This window comes from Centroberyx gerrardi, chromosome 4 (genome assembly GCF_048128805.1).
Source record: "Centroberyx gerrardi isolate f3 chromosome 4, fCenGer3.hap1.cur.20231027, whole genome shotgun sequence".
NCBI lineage: Eukaryota > Metazoa > Chordata > Actinopteri > Beryciformes > Berycidae > Centroberyx > Centroberyx gerrardi.
The window spans coordinates 10,033,854-10,051,366 of NC_136000.1; the positions used below are offsets into that span (position 1 = coordinate 10,033,854).

The 17,513-nt window shown below is 42.8% G+C and overlaps 1 protein-coding gene across 1 annotated transcript in view; it reads right to left on the reverse strand.

Annotated features, from left to right (window-relative positions):
- Positions 1 to 3,134: 3,134 nt before the first annotated feature.
- Positions 3,135 to 17,513, reverse strand: part of LOC139929728 (DENN domain-containing protein 2A) — a 36,105-nt gene continuing 21,726 nt past the window's right edge. The window contains exons 4-20 of the mRNA XM_071922724.2: positions 17,302 to 17,429; positions 15,629 to 15,741; positions 15,236 to 15,433; positions 14,864 to 14,957; positions 14,051 to 14,101; positions 13,469 to 13,656; positions 12,831 to 12,940; positions 11,953 to 12,022; positions 11,497 to 11,574; positions 10,056 to 10,196; positions 9,397 to 9,545; positions 6,835 to 7,012; positions 6,673 to 6,714; positions 6,378 to 6,483; positions 5,147 to 5,452; positions 4,463 to 4,549; positions 3,135 to 4,291 (exon numbers count right to left, since the gene is read on the reverse strand). Of these exons, the coding sequence (XP_071778825.1) occupies positions 4,260 to 4,291; positions 4,463 to 4,549; positions 5,147 to 5,452; positions 6,378 to 6,483; positions 6,673 to 6,714; positions 6,835 to 7,012; positions 9,397 to 9,545; positions 10,056 to 10,196; positions 11,497 to 11,574; positions 11,953 to 12,022; positions 12,831 to 12,940; positions 13,469 to 13,656; positions 14,051 to 14,101; positions 14,864 to 14,957; positions 15,236 to 15,433; positions 15,629 to 15,741; positions 17,302 to 17,429 (2,071 nt within the window). The 3' untranslated portion in view covers positions 3,135 to 4,259. The remainder of the gene's footprint in view (positions 4,292 to 4,462; positions 4,550 to 5,146; positions 5,453 to 6,377; positions 6,484 to 6,672; positions 6,715 to 6,834; positions 7,013 to 9,396; positions 9,546 to 10,055; positions 10,197 to 11,496; positions 11,575 to 11,952; positions 12,023 to 12,830; positions 12,941 to 13,468; positions 13,657 to 14,050; positions 14,102 to 14,863; positions 14,958 to 15,235; positions 15,434 to 15,628; positions 15,742 to 17,301; positions 17,430 to 17,513) is intronic.

The window sequence follows — 17,513 nt, forward strand, 5'->3', positions numbered from 1 at the left end:
ACATCAACCCCCACACACACATCCACCACCACACCCCACACCCCACCTCCCTACCCCCCCCATCCAGCCCCACACACTCACAGATACACACACACACAAATCCAGTGAAAACAATGCAACCTTACAGTTCATATTACAGGTTATATTATAATTCATATGTGTCTGGGACAACGGTGAAAACAAAAGAGTCCCGGCCTGGAAAAAACCCAAACTCCCTTTGGCTGTCAGAGACTTGGGAGAGGGCCTCAACAGGTGTGTGTTTGCCCCCCGATCACACTGTGACCCTGCCCCATTCCACCTGTTGCCCCTCTGGAATACACACTCCTCTCAGCTGCTCCTGCGGGACATCATAACACACACACACACACACACAGCCCTGTTAGCCCCGTGTTAGCTAGCTCGGGACCCTGACCAAAAATACTCGCTCGCACACGGCCTGTCAGCACCGCAGTGACTATAGCAGCTCTAGAATATACAATACAATACAATGTCTGTCACACACACACATGCACACACACACTCACACACACACACACACACCAGACTTGGATCAGATAGCATTTGCAAATACTTTTCATAGTTTGTTTTAGCCTATGTAGGCACCAGATGTTTGTGGGTTGCCACATTTGGCAATGCAATAACAAATCGAGCGGCTGAAAGTTTAGACCATCACAACAAAGTTTTAAAATTTTAAAGTATCTTAAAGTCACTTTAGTTTACGTTTCTGCTCTTGCCAACTTATCTGACACTATCTGAATTGTATTGTTGCAGTACACGTACACACACACACACACACACACACACACACACACAGAGTACCTGTGTTTTTAGGAGATTACATTCAACTACAGCAGACAGTGATAATAAACAGAGCAATTCAGGTGTAATGTAAATGGCCAGTAAAACTTTTAACAACAGCAATTATTATTACTATCATTAATATTATTATTATTGCTATTATTATTACAGTATCATCTAATATAGGTGCTTCGTATCGTTTTAAAACAATAGCAGTAGTAAAACAATATTGATATTGTCCATATATAAAACTCTATGAACACTATGATACCATTATCAGCTTACAACATCGTTTTTTTTTAATTATCTAACTGAATAAGTTATTCATGACAGTGAATGAGAATCATTAACGGCTTCCAGTCAGGCCGCCACTGTGTCAGACCAGCTCTAGTCTACGTACACTTGTTTGCAGAGTATTAAAAAAGCCCTCAAAATTCAACCGGTGGGTTAATAAATACATCGGGTGAATTATTTTAGTTTCCCGGTTGTAAAACTTTACCCAGACAAGCGCTAATGTTTGACTGCGTGCCGATGACGTTATTAGTTTCCTCCAAAAAAGTTCCGGCTGAGGCACAGGAAGTCAACCGCACTACTGGAATAAAAAAAATGTAGGAATTTGACCAAAGAAATGTCAGATATTTGAAGAATGTGAGTGAGAATGATTCCGAAACAAAGCGGCGTGGTGGTGTGATATTTACATCCACAATCTGAGCTTTTAACAAAGTGAAAGTTAAGACGCGCGCACAACTTCAGGAGACGCACTGCTTCAAAATATGAACATGAGCGCAACACTTGGAAATAAGACATTACCGGTCAAGACTCAAAACACTTGGTAGGAGCTTACCTGTTGAGACCCTTAGCAGTCTGGAAGGCAGGTAGTGGGAATAGCCTATTTGATTTTGGTGAAGAATATCTGTATATGTTTTTTTTTTGTTGTTTATTTTTTTTTTTTTGCTCCCTCCTCTCTTTCCTGGAGTCGTTTGAAGCGCACGGAGGGCAGGAATTTCAGGAATTAGCCGTGGTATGACATGAAGCCTGGAAAAGCCAGAGAAAAAGACCAAGGGAGAGAAGGAGGGAGGGAGGGAGGCAGGTCTGACCGGTCAACACGTAATGAGGGAGGAGTGGGGTGGAGGAGTGGAGGGGTGGGGTGGGGTGGGGGGGGGTTCAGAGGGGAGGGCTCCGGGCTCCGAAAAGGAAAAGAGCCACAGCCCGCCCGGCCGGGTGGGGGCAAAGGAAATCACATCAAGAAAGAAAAAAAAACACGCCGGGGGAATTGTCATTGCCTGTGGAAGGAGGGACAAACACATGAAAGGAAAAGGGACTATAAGAGCTAAGAATAGAGCTTTAGTGGGCTGCAGGAGTGAAGGTACAGTATAGGTCTTATATGCGTTCAACCCGTTATTATGGCTCTTTATACGTGTTGCTTTTGTGTGTGTTGGTGGATGTACGGAGGGTAAACCCGCCTCAGCTCAGTTTACCCACCTTTTTATTTGTGGGTTTACACGTTTTTAGGCTGACAGAAATATGATATAAAAGTAAGCATCACAATTACATGAGATGGTATGATGTTATGTTGTGCATCTATGAGAATAGCGTCTTTAAAGTGGAAATAAAAACATACAATAATGCTTTTCTGAATTGATACGATTTTTTGTATAGTGCGTGTTTGCCTTATGATGATCACCGACTGGAGTTCGTGGTTTACATTTTTGTTTAGCACTGCACCACGAATGATAATTCTGTAACAGCAACTAATGTTGATGTTTAGGATGTTAGATTTTTATTAAATTGCTTCCTGTTCTTCCAGGGTGTCAAAGTGCCGCCAGCCAAGTGCTGGTAAATGTTGTCTGTCCATTCCTGCAGCCACTTGCCAGGTGTTTTTCTAGTTTATGGAAGATATTAATTATTTAAACACCCATTTTATCTGGTAAAAAATAAATAAATAAATAAAAATCTGTGACTTTTGAACATTATATTTTTTTTTAGGAATTCACCTGCCACCAATTTAGATTCCTACCCAAACCTTCACTCATCAGTTGCCTAATCTCTAGCAACGAAAGCAATGATATTCTTGGACTTGAACACTTGAACAATTTATTATAGAGGTCTAACTGTCTGAGATGTGATTGTGGACTTTGGACAGTATGAGGCAGCATGTGCAGCATAGAATGAACTAGGTAACAGAGCCCTCCAGTGGATAATATTGGTATTGCAGAGTACAAGCCTAATGCATATGCTATGCTATATTTAAAACTATACACTACTAAAGCAGTGTTGATACTAGTTGCCCAAAAATACACGAATAGAAAATTTTCCTCAGAAAGATGATTCAGACATTGTTCTAATTAAAATCACTTTATTTATACAGTTTCATTGCATTCTCAATCAAGTTTAAGGCAAACCTAGTGGTGTTTTAGAAGCACGCTGATACTGATTGGCCTAAGATACATTTCGGTCAACATCAAATCTATCCAAATCCAAGTGAAAGATGTATTCACGTTGATTTTCTGTGTCATCATGACTCTTTCGCACTCTCATTACATTTTTCTCAGTCTTCCTTTTGGTGTTCACTCCTACTCCAATGAAAATTTCATTTACTTAAAACAGTGGTACATATACCCGACAACCCAAAGTGGTCTACAAACAGTCTGAACTAGACTCTGTGAAATAAAGCCTATTACAAACTACAGGAGATTTTCTTTGCGCTCATTTGAAGAAAAAAAAAAAGAAAAAAGAGATTAACTTTGTCTAAGAAGAATATAAATTAACTTAAAAGCCTCCTGTTGAAGAAGAAGTTGTACTATTGTATTTAAAAAAAAAAAAAAAAAAAGTTTCTATAGAAAATACTTGGAATGTATAAGGAAGTATTATACAAAATTCAATCTGTCATTTGGCTGGACGGCAACATCTTCAGTGACAGTCCTCATTGGTGCATTTCAGGTTCATGGGTGAAGTCGGTGACAGAAAGAGAGAGAGAAAACACTGTTCCAAGTGGATTCACACTGTGCTATACAATAATGTACACATGTAGGGACCGACTGTAAGCTTGACAAAAGTGAGCTCTCGCAAAACATCGGGGCCTTGGGACTAGTGAGACTAGACGTCGCTACCAGAAGCTCGGGGTCCACGGCGTCTTTCCTCATGTGGGAAGGGATTTTTGGTCCGAGCTGCATAAACCGCACACAGCACTAATGGAAGGTGTCCAGAAGCTGGGAGCTAAACCCTAATTCCCCAGAATCCCTCATGTTCATAAACTATCAGTCCAGTTCGTTTAAGGGTCTGCCCTCGATATGACCCCAAAGACACACACACACACACACACACACACACACACACACACACACACACACACACACACGTCCATCTTCATGCTCTGAGACATCCAAGTCCAGAGAGTGTGTCCTCTTTTTCTGCACGACCCTCCATGCTTCTTTTCCAACAACGCGCTCCTTACCTACTTATCATTTTTTGGACAGGAATTTCATCTTGTTTCCTGAAAAAACATAAACACAAGCAACATATTTGATCAAGACAGGTGAACATTTGTACATACCAGTGAGGGAGTACGCTATATATGTGTTTTTACACTCATATAGTGCATGAGGTAAGGGTTTACTTGTAAGGAGAGAGTGTAGGAGGAGGGGGGATGTACAATAAATCTCACCTAGCCCCTTGAGGAATTTGTTAACTCCTCGTTGTTCGCTCCCAGGCAGCGAGTCCAGATACTCCTGTGCTCTCACCTCAAACAGACCTGCACACAAAAAAACACACAGGTTATTAAATCCAGCATTCCCATTAACACATAACAAAAATCAAGATGCAGCCATATTTTGATAGGCTTCTAAGAAAATATACACATCTATACAAATCAAAATACGTAAAAGAAATCCCTGATCTCAACTGGACTAACTTGGATAAATAAAGGTTAAATAAATTGAATAAATTGTGTATCTATAAATCTCAAAATTCTCACAATGTTGATGTGCAACTACTATCAGACTAACACTGAGTAGATCACTATGGATTAAAACAACACTGCAAAAACAGCAGATACAATGTGTTTAACATTGTTGTGCTGGATTGCAGCATCTAGGCCTATGGAACAACTTTCTAACATTATGCAATTAGAAATTATATATGCAATTAGAAATATATTCAATTTCAATTTGGAAGTAATGCACACTGGTATTGAAGGGGCACAGGCTGATAGAGAAAAAAAAATCAGAAAAAAAAAAAGTAAAGCTCAAAAGCAAAAAATATGAATTTATTTTGAACAAGAGTTTTAAATTTGCTGCAGTGGGATCACAGGTAATTAAATAAGGCACCCTGACACTTCCTCTCTCAGTACCTCGGAGTCCCTGCCTGCGTAGCTCCCTCTCCTGGATGAAGCCGGTGAACATCTGGGTCTCCATGAAAACCTCCAGGAACCTCCTCAGGCTCTTGGAGGTCACCGCCTTGCGAAAGGCCTCGCGCTGGAAGGACGAGGAGGAGGAGGAGGAGGAGGAGGAGGAGGAGGGGTTGGGCGTGGAGGGAGAGGAAACGGACGACTCATCCTCCCGCTCCGCTCCGCCCATGAAGAGGGAGTAGTGACCCACCATTTCCACGAAGAAACGCACGAAGGCCTCCGACACCACCGTGCTGAGGGAGCAGGAGTCTGGGAGGAGGCGGGAGAGCGAGCCAGGAGGAGGGGGAAGAAGAGAGAAGAGGCGGAAGGTAATGAGAGAGAAAGGTTTAGGATTTGGTCATAGGAGTTACTGGGGCGATAAGTACGTACATATTTTTACTGCTCCATAGCACAATGTGACCATAATATATCTACAGGTGGTTGAGAGGATTGTTGATCAATACCAATGACTCAATGATTACTTGTTGAGATTTCTGCCTTTCAAAACTTTCAGTACACTCCCAATCTACTCCCCATGCATTCCCATGTCCAAGCATTTTCAACTGCTCAATGACAGAGGACGGTGCAATGAGCAAGCATCTGGTGTCCCAAGACATTTACAATGGCTAAAAAGCCTCGTTCTCAAGCCAAAAAAATAAATAAAGTATTACTACCGTATTCTGCTTAGTTATATATTACCTCTTCACTAGATGTTTCTGCTGGATCTTTGCTCTGATTAGCTACCTTACTTATCTCTATTGTGAAAATGTGACAGAGGTCATAGATTACTTAAAGCCATTGTATAATTTGACATTTTGTTTGTATGTTACATGAATATTTATAGCACCATTGCTCTGCTATTTCCTTTCAAAGTGAATTGTGTGGCTCAGGTATCTGACCAATTCATGTAAACTGTAGGGTCAGGGGGCTTCACTCCATGTTGTCAATCAGCTGCACACCGATCGCCACTGGTTTGGTGGGGAGGAGAGACTGAGACGGGGGCTAAGTGTGTTCGTCCTCCTATTTTCCTTCAAATTTACCAACTGTGGCTTTAATGTGTGGCTACAATATCTGTCCACAACAGTAGAGGGCGCCACTGGTCCTAACTCAGATAAATTGATAGTGTTGTCTTTGGCATATTTCTGGTGAAAACAGAAACCTAAATCTAAATAGAAGCAATAGTAAGGGTGCTCACCATTGGGGAGATCTCCTTTCTCACAGGCCAGCTCCCTCCTCTTGTCCAGCACATGCTCCAGCGCAGCCTGCAGCTTGTGGGGAAGAATGGAGTCCTCATCGTCCAGCTGGAGAGGAAAAAAAAACCTTAGGTCAGTGGAAAGTATGTAAATGTATTCAAAATATTGCAATAAATTAACTTAATGTATTCAGAGCTAGTCACAACATAATGGATTTTAAGGATGAGCTAACTCCTGTGCCATGTCCATCTATTCACATGTACAGTACTGTTATGTCTATGTTTCTATGCATTCTACCTGACGCAGGAAGCGGCTGTTGCCGAGGTCGACCACCAGGACCTGAGGGAAGAGCAGAGGGAGGGTGATGTCATTTCCCGGCGCCATTGTTCAGTGGAGGAAAGGGTCGGAGATCAAGGGCGCCCAAGTCGGTATATCACATAGAGAAAAAACTTGTCTCACCTCTTCGATGGGCAGCTCTTTGAGTCGAGGCAGAGAGCTGGAGAGCAGGCCGACTATAAAGGGGGTGGGGGTGCAGACGATATCCAACATGGAGGGCGGCAGCACAGGGATGTAGGTATGCTGCCAGGTGAAGGGGTAGAGGAGAGCCACCACTGCATGACAACACTGAGACAATGTGCTGGGGAAAGAGAGACAGAAAGAGAGCGAGGTTAGCACTCGTATAACACTGTGCATGATAATAACTCATAATAGTTACTAATCATTATTGGATGTAATAATATTGTAGAAAATAATAGTCTTTCAAAGAAAACTCAAGAAAAGTCTTTCATAAACCTGACCAGAGTATTGAATACTCGCTGTTAGATTTTATCAGTTTATGATGTTCAGTGCATTCCAGGAGTTATTTTGATGAAGTGCTAGAATTTACTTCTTTGGTGGGCCCACTTTCCCTAAATCTGCCTCATCTAGTTTGCCTCATCTATTTCCCAGAATTACTTTCAACAAGAACAGCCATGAACTTGCAGAGTGAGAGTTTTTCCAGTCAAGAAAAAGTGCCCCTTACTCAAAACCCAACAATGGGTTTTGAGTAAGGGGCACCAGACATTGCTGTCTGGTGGCAGCAATGCATTGTGGTCTATTGAAGCTACAGTCAGTGGAGAAATTGGCATCTCTGACTCTTCTACAATGGATTTCTCCCTGTATGATTGTTGAATGTTGATGCAAAATGGCGGCTATAGAAAGAAGCCCTTTCTCTTTGATTCTGAGGGTCTGATTGTTTTCCAGTGAGGTTTTAGATAGTTGAAACAATTTTCTCCTATCAAATTCCATTGTCGCTGCACAGAAACCCCTCGACATTATCCACAGGAATAGGAAAAATACATCAAATGGGCCCAGAAATGCAAGGCACACCAATAGCTGTTTTTTTTAACAGCGTTAAAATGTTTTAGGGTGGATTTTTCCTTTAACTGCCCCAAATACAAGTCTACACTCTACCACAAGATGGTGCTAGACCGTCTCAACAAATACCCTCTCCTGCCACCCATTTCTTAGTTTGGAACATAATGTGAGCAGTTCATTTGTGTTTGGTCTTAGAAGCCTCTTACTGTGAGAAGAATGTTAAAAAGCATCTTTTAGAGGAGTGTGATGTAACACTTATAAAAAGTATACAGCGGCAGCAAAACACACTCGCCCCACACTGTTAACTTAATGCCTCCCGTGTGTGCGCCTGGTCTCAGTTAATTCATTCAAAAAGTGATTGAGGAGGCCAAGTTTCCACTCCACAGTAGAAAATGTGCAATGACTCGTGATCTGCTTATGAGGTCTGGTGAGAAATGCTTCTCATGCTACCTTTTAAACAGCAGTGCATAGACACAGAGGGAAATTACAGAAAAAAACATAATCTAAGTCAGAGTTTCTGTCCATGTACAGTAAAAAAACGTGGTTTAATTATCTTGCCCAAAGCACCAGGTGGGTGTTATTTGAACTAAATTGGGATACAATGAGTGTTTCCGCTGAGCCCGCAAGCTAAACCAGGTGTACCTCAACAGTAAAGAAAAAAAGAAAACCCAAATTACACTTTGTGACCCTGACCGCAGTGCTACCAGTGTAAGAGTTAAAACTTTTAGTGAATCGCGTGGGTGTGATGGCGTCAACGTGCACACATGTTAGCTCTGGAGCCGTCTCCTAAAAAGCCTAACTCCTTCTATCTGGCGTCCATGACAGTTTTCCAGAGAAAGAAATGATTGTTCCCCAGACGACTGTATAACACAACAGCATTCCTTCCTTTAACACTTGCTCGGTCTCTTCCAACAGCCTTTCTGTCGACTTGACGTCTCTCTGTCATATCCTTCACGCTCTTCTTCCTCTTTTCAGCATCATGCCCCTGCCTTCACTGCTCTGATCATCACTGTGTGTCACTGTGAATGGATTTCAGTGTGAGCCCAGAGAGGATGTTCACCCCCCTCTGAATTACATGTATCCCTATATTTTCCTTTTTAGAAAAAAAGAGTGGAATGGTTTAGTTATTAAATCACTTTTGGTCTGTGAGGATAAACCAGAGAATCTCACAAGAACATGCAAGGACAGTCATGACAAGCAGCTTGGTCACTGAACAGCTGTTACAGCAGACGGGAATCAAACACACAAATCTGTAAACACTATACTCCAAAAGCAAACCTAAGCCATATGGATGCTGAAACAAACCTCCAACCTTCTCATAACTGAGTGCGGCGAGAATGGAATTGATCTGCTTCTGAAGTTCTGAAGTAACAACTTCTGAACTAACTGAAGCTTAACTTGAGACTATCGACAAATTAAGTTACAAGGAGACACCTGACAAACGGCTCTGTCAATGAACAGCTAATTTCATACTGAAGGCCAATGCGTGTGGTGGTGGCTGATGCAGTAAACGGGAATCAGACCTATGGCAATGTACCCATGGTGACATTTACCTTTAATGCTTTAGCTGACACTTATCCAAGCAAATTAGAGAATTTTTGAACCTGTGATCTTTGGGTTACAGAGTGGTCTCTCTCTAACCACTTGGTTCCACTAACAATATACCTGAGTTTGTCGGCAGTGAAGATGACCCTGCGCTCCAGCAGTAGGGAGGCAAACACCCGGAGAAGCAGACGCAGACTCAGTGAGGAGAAGAGACATTCAAAGTCCACATGCTCCAGACGGGAGTCGGACGGCCGACACAGTTCTATCACCTGGAGGAGAGAGAGAGAGGGGAAAGGAGAGAGAGAGACAGAGAGAAGCAGACTATTAGACATTGATGCACACAACCTCACACACGTGCACACACACAAACATGTTACTATTCCACTGAGCACTAGACATCATTCCAACATTGCATCTATGCTTTAGCTCTCATATAGCCCCGGATCTTTTTGGCAATGCATATCCCAGTTTTAGACACATTATTACATATTTAAACAATGCAGCTTTAAATATCAAAAATATGCACCAGAGAAGTACAGGATAATGATACATTTTTGTCATTTACCCCAGAAGACGTAGTCTAAGAAATAACTTTCATTTTTAAACTCTATGTAGCCTAACTTTATCCTAGATGCCTGCAACTATTTAGGCCTGCAACGTAAAATTTCTCAGTGGGATGCGTCAGTCTAATTAGATTTTTTGATAAAAGGCCTCCAAAGATGGCACGAGACTGTATCAGTGCAAACACTGATTTCCACCGTCTTTCCATCATCTCTCACCTCCGTCCCAGAGCCAGGTAGGAAGTTCTTGACGGTGATGGTCCGTCCCGGAGCAGGGAAGGGAGCCTCCATGATGCCCCTCATGAAGGGCTGCACCAGGGCAGGAGAGATGGCCCTCCTCTTCTCCACTTCATCCAGGATCTGGAGAATGAGACAGACCAGGAGTCAGTATAATTTGAATATTGATATATATTTATATAAACATAGATATGCAGAGGCCATCCGGGTACTTGTGGGGCACCAGTCTCTCTGACCCACTGGTTTTTGATCCCGGTCCTGCTGGTTTTCATTCTAGTCATCTAATCAGAGACTGATTTACACATGGGATGCCAGGTGAATGCAGTTAAGCAGTACTCTGGGTCCCAAGAACTACTGTTCTAACTTAATCTTTTTCAATATGTAGTGTAAATGAAAACATTTCAACCTGTTTGTTTTTATTCATAAAGCCAGCTTTTTGCTTCTGCAAATGATACATATCAAAAAGTTTTCTCATGGAATGTTTATTTATTATGTAATTACCATCTCTTTGTAAAATGATATAGTTGATATGGTAATGATCAGTGTACCATCTAATGAATGAATCATGTTCAGATAACACAATGTGATGACACTGAGGATCCTTCGGCTGTTACCATTACAAAGTTAATCACTCTTAACATTTTGCAGTCAGCTGAAAGTGGAGACAGACAAATATGTAAAAGTCAATACAGCAAATGGCTCACAGCTCACCATGAACAGATGGGAATTCATGAGTGGGAGAAAATGTGTATCCCTCTAACATGGTTTTTTTCCACTTGGTTGCACTGCACTGTGTGCATCTATGTTGTATGCAATACACCTACTACACATCTGTACAGCGTTAACTTGTGTAGCTGATCTGATACAGATGCAGTATATTCAGTGTACCATGAACATTGAGCACTTCCAATGCAGAAACAGCAATCAATCTACTGTATGTTTGCCTTCTTCTATAACAGCAGATAATATTTACCCATCTACGCCCATCATTCCATGCATACACAACTTTAGCAATGACATATGTACATAATGTACATTGCACAGATATTTACGTACACACATCGACACACATATAAATCTGAGGCTCATTACAGAGAACCTATTCTGCTAAAGTAACCACATCAGCTGCAGTCAACATGTGTCTCTCTGTACTGGAGCCAGGGCTACAAGGCTCTGTGGGAAAGTGGCTACCAGGGAGAGGGTGGGTGCGGCCCTGTGGGTACCATGGGTGGTACCGCTCGGCACTCTTTATGTGGGGTCCAACTCTCTACCCACTCTCACAGTGGGAAGTGTGTGTGTGTGCATGTGTGTGCAATACATGAATTCTGTGCGATTTAATTTCAATCAATGCAAATTTTAACTGTGTGTTTATGTAGGCCTACTTGTGTGTAATTGTGTTCATGCTCATGCACACTGTAGCTACCTTGGAGAAGAGGTCGAAGCAGCCCAGGCGGCTGACGATGCAGTAGACCTCAGGAAGCCTCCGGCCTTTACCGCTGGGCTGTGAACAGCCAGCAGGAAACAGACGGTCAGCCTCAGAACAACAGCGCCTCACAAGACTGCTCACCCAAATACAACTACAGGATTAGACCAGTGGAGCAAATCAAAGCCTTTGTTTCATCGAGGCTTTGAAGGTGCAATTAAAAAAAAAAAACAGAATCAGAATCACTTTATCCACCAAATTCAAGAAATGTATTGGCATTTGTCTTGGTAACACAAGTGCAGCAACTTACATAGTAGCACAACACAAAGGAAAGAGTAAAAGAAGTTGAAGACATATTAAATTAACCAGCTTATAAAGCAAGACCAAATTAAGAGAAATGCATCTAGTGACATATTATTTGGACACGACATGGACAGCAGCATTTTGGGAGCCTACCAGTAAACGCCGACAGTAGCCAAACCGCCTGCTCCCATCCTCACCGGTCAGGACAAAGGAGAACGTCTCACTGGGGGGGGGGGGAAAAAGAGATAATTGAGACACACTGGAAACTATTTTGAGCCGTAAAACTTATAACACGTAGAACGGGCTGTTGTGGGAACAGAGAACTCAGCTCTGGACTGGACTTTTCTAGCCAACTAGGTGTTGTAAACAATGGCCACACTTTGTACTTGAGAGGGAAGACCCTCGGGGCAGGCTTACTCTGCAAATACCCACACAAAGGCGTCCAAGTTTTACCTGACAGGTATTCATTGACCAGTGACGACCCTCCAGACAGGGGAGTGTGTCAGACAGTTCAATGGCTGGGTCTGCAGGTGTGTGTTTGGCGGCGAGCATAGCTTGTGCCAACAGCATTCCTCTGGCCCTTCACCCATCAAACATTTACCGCCAGGTAATTATTAGCCGTCACCCTTAGGACACACATCATCACTTCTCGGAACAATGCAGTCCTTGAGAGGCTAAGCTAGGTGGTATTGGGTAATATGAGCAGTTTCAAACAGCATACAAAGAGTGGTGATTTTGTAATAGTAAACCAGGTGTAAGGTGATAAATCCACCACGTTCCCTCCCTGTAATCATTCGTCATCGTCATGCAGCGCCATATAGTTAAAGAGAGTGTAGTCATTTTTATGAGTTAAAAGGTCATTTGTAATTTCCATTTTTGGCATTACTTTCTCACTAATAAGCAGTTTGTGTGGTTATTAGCATGGCTAGCAGCTGAGGCAATCCCACTCTGATGAGACGTTCCCGTATCCCTGTTTCGTGTTGCTTTTTTATGCTCCTGAGCCCCGAGGCACCAGTCAGACTCCTACTGACCTGGGGAAGTTGTCGACAGGCGCCCAGTCTTTGGCATCGGGGAAACAGAACTGGGGGATAACCTTCAGCTGGTCCTCAGTCTCCCGCATGAACTTGAAGCTTCTCTCCAGCTATAGGCGAGAGATGAGAATATTTGATTATGATGCACAATGTTTCATACATTCTGTATATCCCTTACAATACAGATGCATTAAGAATAGAATTAAAGGGAATACATGCTATGTATTCATTTTTGAAAATAAATAAATAAATTGTCACCTAATATTTGTTGTTCACGTTTTAACCACAGCCTCAGTGTTACTGTGTCTATGTAAAGGACAGAGGATATATTTTCTGTTCATGAAGTTAGAGTTTCTGTAGGTGGCGCTCTTTTCTTTGTCTGTTCAGCCATGGTGGCTATCGCTGCTCATGCTAACTACCCAGTTCTTCTTCTATTTATTCCAAACATTGAATCATTATTGTGTTACATCAATTGGCAATAGAGAGTAGCAAAATAGATATCTATTCATATGAAAATGTTGAAAATGATTCTTTCTTGCCAGCAATCATTTTTTTCAGAATAGGTATCCCATTCTTCCCAATGGAGGATGCCTCATTTTGGAATGAAATGCTTCAAAACCAATTCTGTCCCGTTTTACCTTGAGAGGGAACTGCTGTGTGACTTCTGGAAGGTACGGAACTCCGGCCTTGGTCTTGTTGAGCGCAACAACAATAAAATACTCAAAAAGTTTCCTCTCCTGCAGCTCCATCAGATCCTTCTCCAAGGTCCGGTACCGCCCCGTCTGCCTCAGCATGGACTGGACCGACACCAGGCGCTGGCTGTGGGCTGAGGCACAGAGAAACACACACACACACGTTCATACAAATACATACATGATGTACACACACACTGCTACAAGGCGTACTGCACTTCCATCTGAGTATATTTTTGTTGTTAGATGTCATTTTGTGAACAACTGAATGACTGTCAATACAGTAGGTGACAAGATAACGGTGAAAAGTAAGAAAAGCATTATCAGAATCAGTTTTCATGTACATGCTCTCATGCATATTTCTAATGAATGAAATAACACTGAAACAAAATGATCCCATATTTTGCTCAGCATCCCCTGAGTTCTTCTGAGCCCCTGTGGGTCCGAAGACGTCACTTTCAGAAACATTGTTGTAGAAGACATTATCTCTGTGTTGACTAAAGCTAGATTTTTTTTTCCAGTTCTCACCTTTTAGTTTCTCCTCCGTATCACTCTCCGACTCGCTGTTCTCATCTGTCACTACATCAGAGAGAGAGTGAAAAGGGAAAAGACAGACATGTGTGAGGACGCTGCAAATAACAATCACTGGAAACTCAGCGCACAAGGTGTTTGCTCTCATTGCATTCATTCCAGCCACATTCGTGTTTCATACAACCACACAACACTACCCAGTCCTCTGAAAAATGGGTCAGTCTCAACTGACCCAAAAATGTAAACTTGCCCGTAAAGCTAAGTGAACACATATGGTTCCAAATATTGTTCCTTTTATGGCGATCGACCTGTAAGAGGCCGTTCTGGTAAAGTTTCTCAGGATGGTGTAGTGAAGGAAAAGTGGTGAAAAGAGTATACAGGGGGTAGAGCGATGTAGTGCTTAATAAAAAGATGGATAAATTATGAACTCAAGTTGGCTAGCACCATAAGATGAACAAACACCATTATGAACAAAAAAAAAGTGACAGCCATGACCCAAAGTGTACCTGGAAACAGGAAAAAATTGAATAATATAGTGTGTATTAATAATGCATATAAAATGTATACCTACTTTTGAACAGGTTGTATATTTTCACAGTTAATGTTTTATTTTCCTGAAAACACCCTGTTTCTGTGTAACTTACATGAGTCTGCTGCAAGTTACTGTTATGTTATGCATGTTGTGGATATAGTTTAAGTGGGTTTACTCTTCACTAACTTCCCTGTTGAGGGGCAAGAGAACGAAGGGTAAAACAAACCAAGTTGTTTTTTTGTGACCAAGGCCTGCTTTCAGGAGAGTTTAACCCTCACCTCTCCCTGAGCTGGACTCGGTAGACTGAGACACCCTCTTCATGCGTTTCTTCCCTCTCCGTGCCTCAAAGATGCCATTGATCTTCAGCACCATCTGTAGGAGGTAAAGGGAAACAAAAAGCCCATATTTATTAGATGAACTAAAAAACAAAATGTGCCAAACCCACACAAGATCATTTCAATACAGCTTCTGGGAGGCCTTCCCCTAGGCACACTTCTTACAGGAAATATCTGTCAAAACATTTTCCCCAGCGTTACTCATCCCCTGACGGCAGCATGAGTGGACCAGTCCAGAACCTCAGCAGTAGACTGGACCATAAATCACAGAGAGAGGTGCGTGTTTTGTGAACCTCTCAGACCCCCTCCCCGTACCTTGGGGATTTTCCTTCGTCGGCGGTTGTAAGGGTCTCCAGAGAGACTGGGGGTGTCGTCGGGGCTGCTGGGCGTGGAGGGGGGGCTGATACGGGACGGCGAGGAGATGCCGGTGTCCCGGCCGGTCTTGCGCAGCTCCAAGAGCTTGAAGCTTCGCCGTTCTGAGTTCTGTCTAAAGAAACCAGACTTGGAGGAGAGCTGGTGGGGATGGAGAGAGAGCAAGAGAGATACATAAGGATATAAATGTTAGTATAACACTAATCTCAGTCAGATTTTAACATTACCATATCCTGATTCGACTCTGAGTTACCAAGAAAACTCTGTCTCCATGGAAATATTTGGTTTTTATGTTGATGTATTGGTGCCATAACATCATGGTCATCAAATTTGTACCTTAGTTGGAGTGTCAGGGGCAGGAGATGAGGAGGCAGGTGAAACACATTTGCTTCCAAGGCAGCTTCTCTCCAGCTCTATATCTTCATAGGGGTTCTCCTTGGATGGAGGGTCTTCAGAAGGAAACATTTGTCAAAACAGAGAAATCAATGGCACCGCAAATAGCCCCCACGCTGCAAGCTTATGAAACAGTGGATTAAGTATTCTTTCCATATCAGTCATGTTTCTGACTTTTTGTTTTGCCAGACTGTTCCCACTCCAGATGTGCAGGCAGGAGTGCGCTAGCCCGGCTCATATTTCACTGTGATGAGACGCACAACTGCCGCTAGCACGACTAACGCTAACTGTAACTCTAGCCACCAGTCCTCTCCTGCAGATAAGGAGCGAGGTATATAGGCCCATTTTCCAAGGCCGCTGCCTGTCTCTTCTCTCTTTGTCTCTGTCTCCCTGTATCTCTCCTCTACTCTATCAATCCATCCACCAGATGTGACCTGTAGGAGTAGGAGGAGGTAGAAGGATAGAAAGGGACGTTCAGTTCCCCGCTTTCTCTCTCTCTGAGGAAAACAAGGGATCGGCGCACTGTTTTTCACATTGCTGGCTGCTGAGAGCGACAAGCTTAATCTCTACGGTGTGTTTGTGTGCGTGAGCTGTGCGCAAGTGAGCGTCCTGTGTGCGTGTCAGACCAGTCATCAGTGCATGTGTGCATGTGTCTGAATACATGCACCGTGACAGTTGCTTTCATCTCAATTTAAAAAACACTGACTGTTTGTCGTGTGGAGGATGAAGACGAGCCCATGAGGACCAATCATCACACCCGTTCATTACAGTCTACTACTGTCTCTATCTCTGCCTCTGCCTCCCTCTCGTAGGCATTGAGCTGCTATTTGAACAGAGGGCTATAGTGAGTCTCTGAGTTACTTTACCCATGGGGAGCTGCTGAGGCTTTGGTGAACAATGTCTGAGTATTTAAAAGAACAATAACACTGAATGAAAGGAGGAAACTACACAGAGAGCCAAAACAAGCTGTGGCATCACCCAAAGATAATTAAACATAATTGAATTGTTATGATTAAGCTCCCCAGCATTGATCTTTATATATATATATGAGCAGCAGCACTCATTATACAACTGTCTCGGTGATGGAAACCAAAGAGACGTTGAAGCCATTGCCAGAAATGTGCTATGGCCTGAAGCCATTCATATGCCCCCCGCTGCGGTGACAATCATACAGGAAAACCTCAGCTAAGACCTCACAGAACACGACTATTATAAGTTATGAAATGAAACAACATGAAATGAGTTAGGTGGGGTAGGCATAACAGTGCAGATAATAAAGCACAAACGTAAGTCATGTTGCTACGTATCATTTTTAATAAGAGTGGAGCAGCATGCTTCTAAATTAAAATGCTGGAGCAGAAAAACAGAACAGACTAAAGAAAGCATGGCCTCCCCATCACCTCAGCTGCTGTTCAATCTGAACTCTGTGACACACACTGACATGAGAAATGAAGCTAAATGCTCATGTAACATATCGAGGGCATATATTAAATAGGTCAAACTGCAGCCTACAACCTTTCATAATAAGACTGTTCAACTTTTGCAAACACAAATCAAATGCTTCTACATTTGAGACCATATTTTCATCCCGGTCAGGTGTGATATGTGTAGTTTACCTAGTATGTCCTCGTACACATTCTCCTCTGATAAAGTGCGTGTGAGGCCCAGTCGGGACTGAGCGTACCAGTCCACCCTGCAGCCCTCTGTAGACGACTGGAGCAGGTCCTCAAACTCATAGGACTTCCTGGTGGACAGAGGGACACACAGATTTAGGCAAGGTAAGGCAAGGCAAGGCAAGTTTATTTATATAGCACATTTCGCACACAAA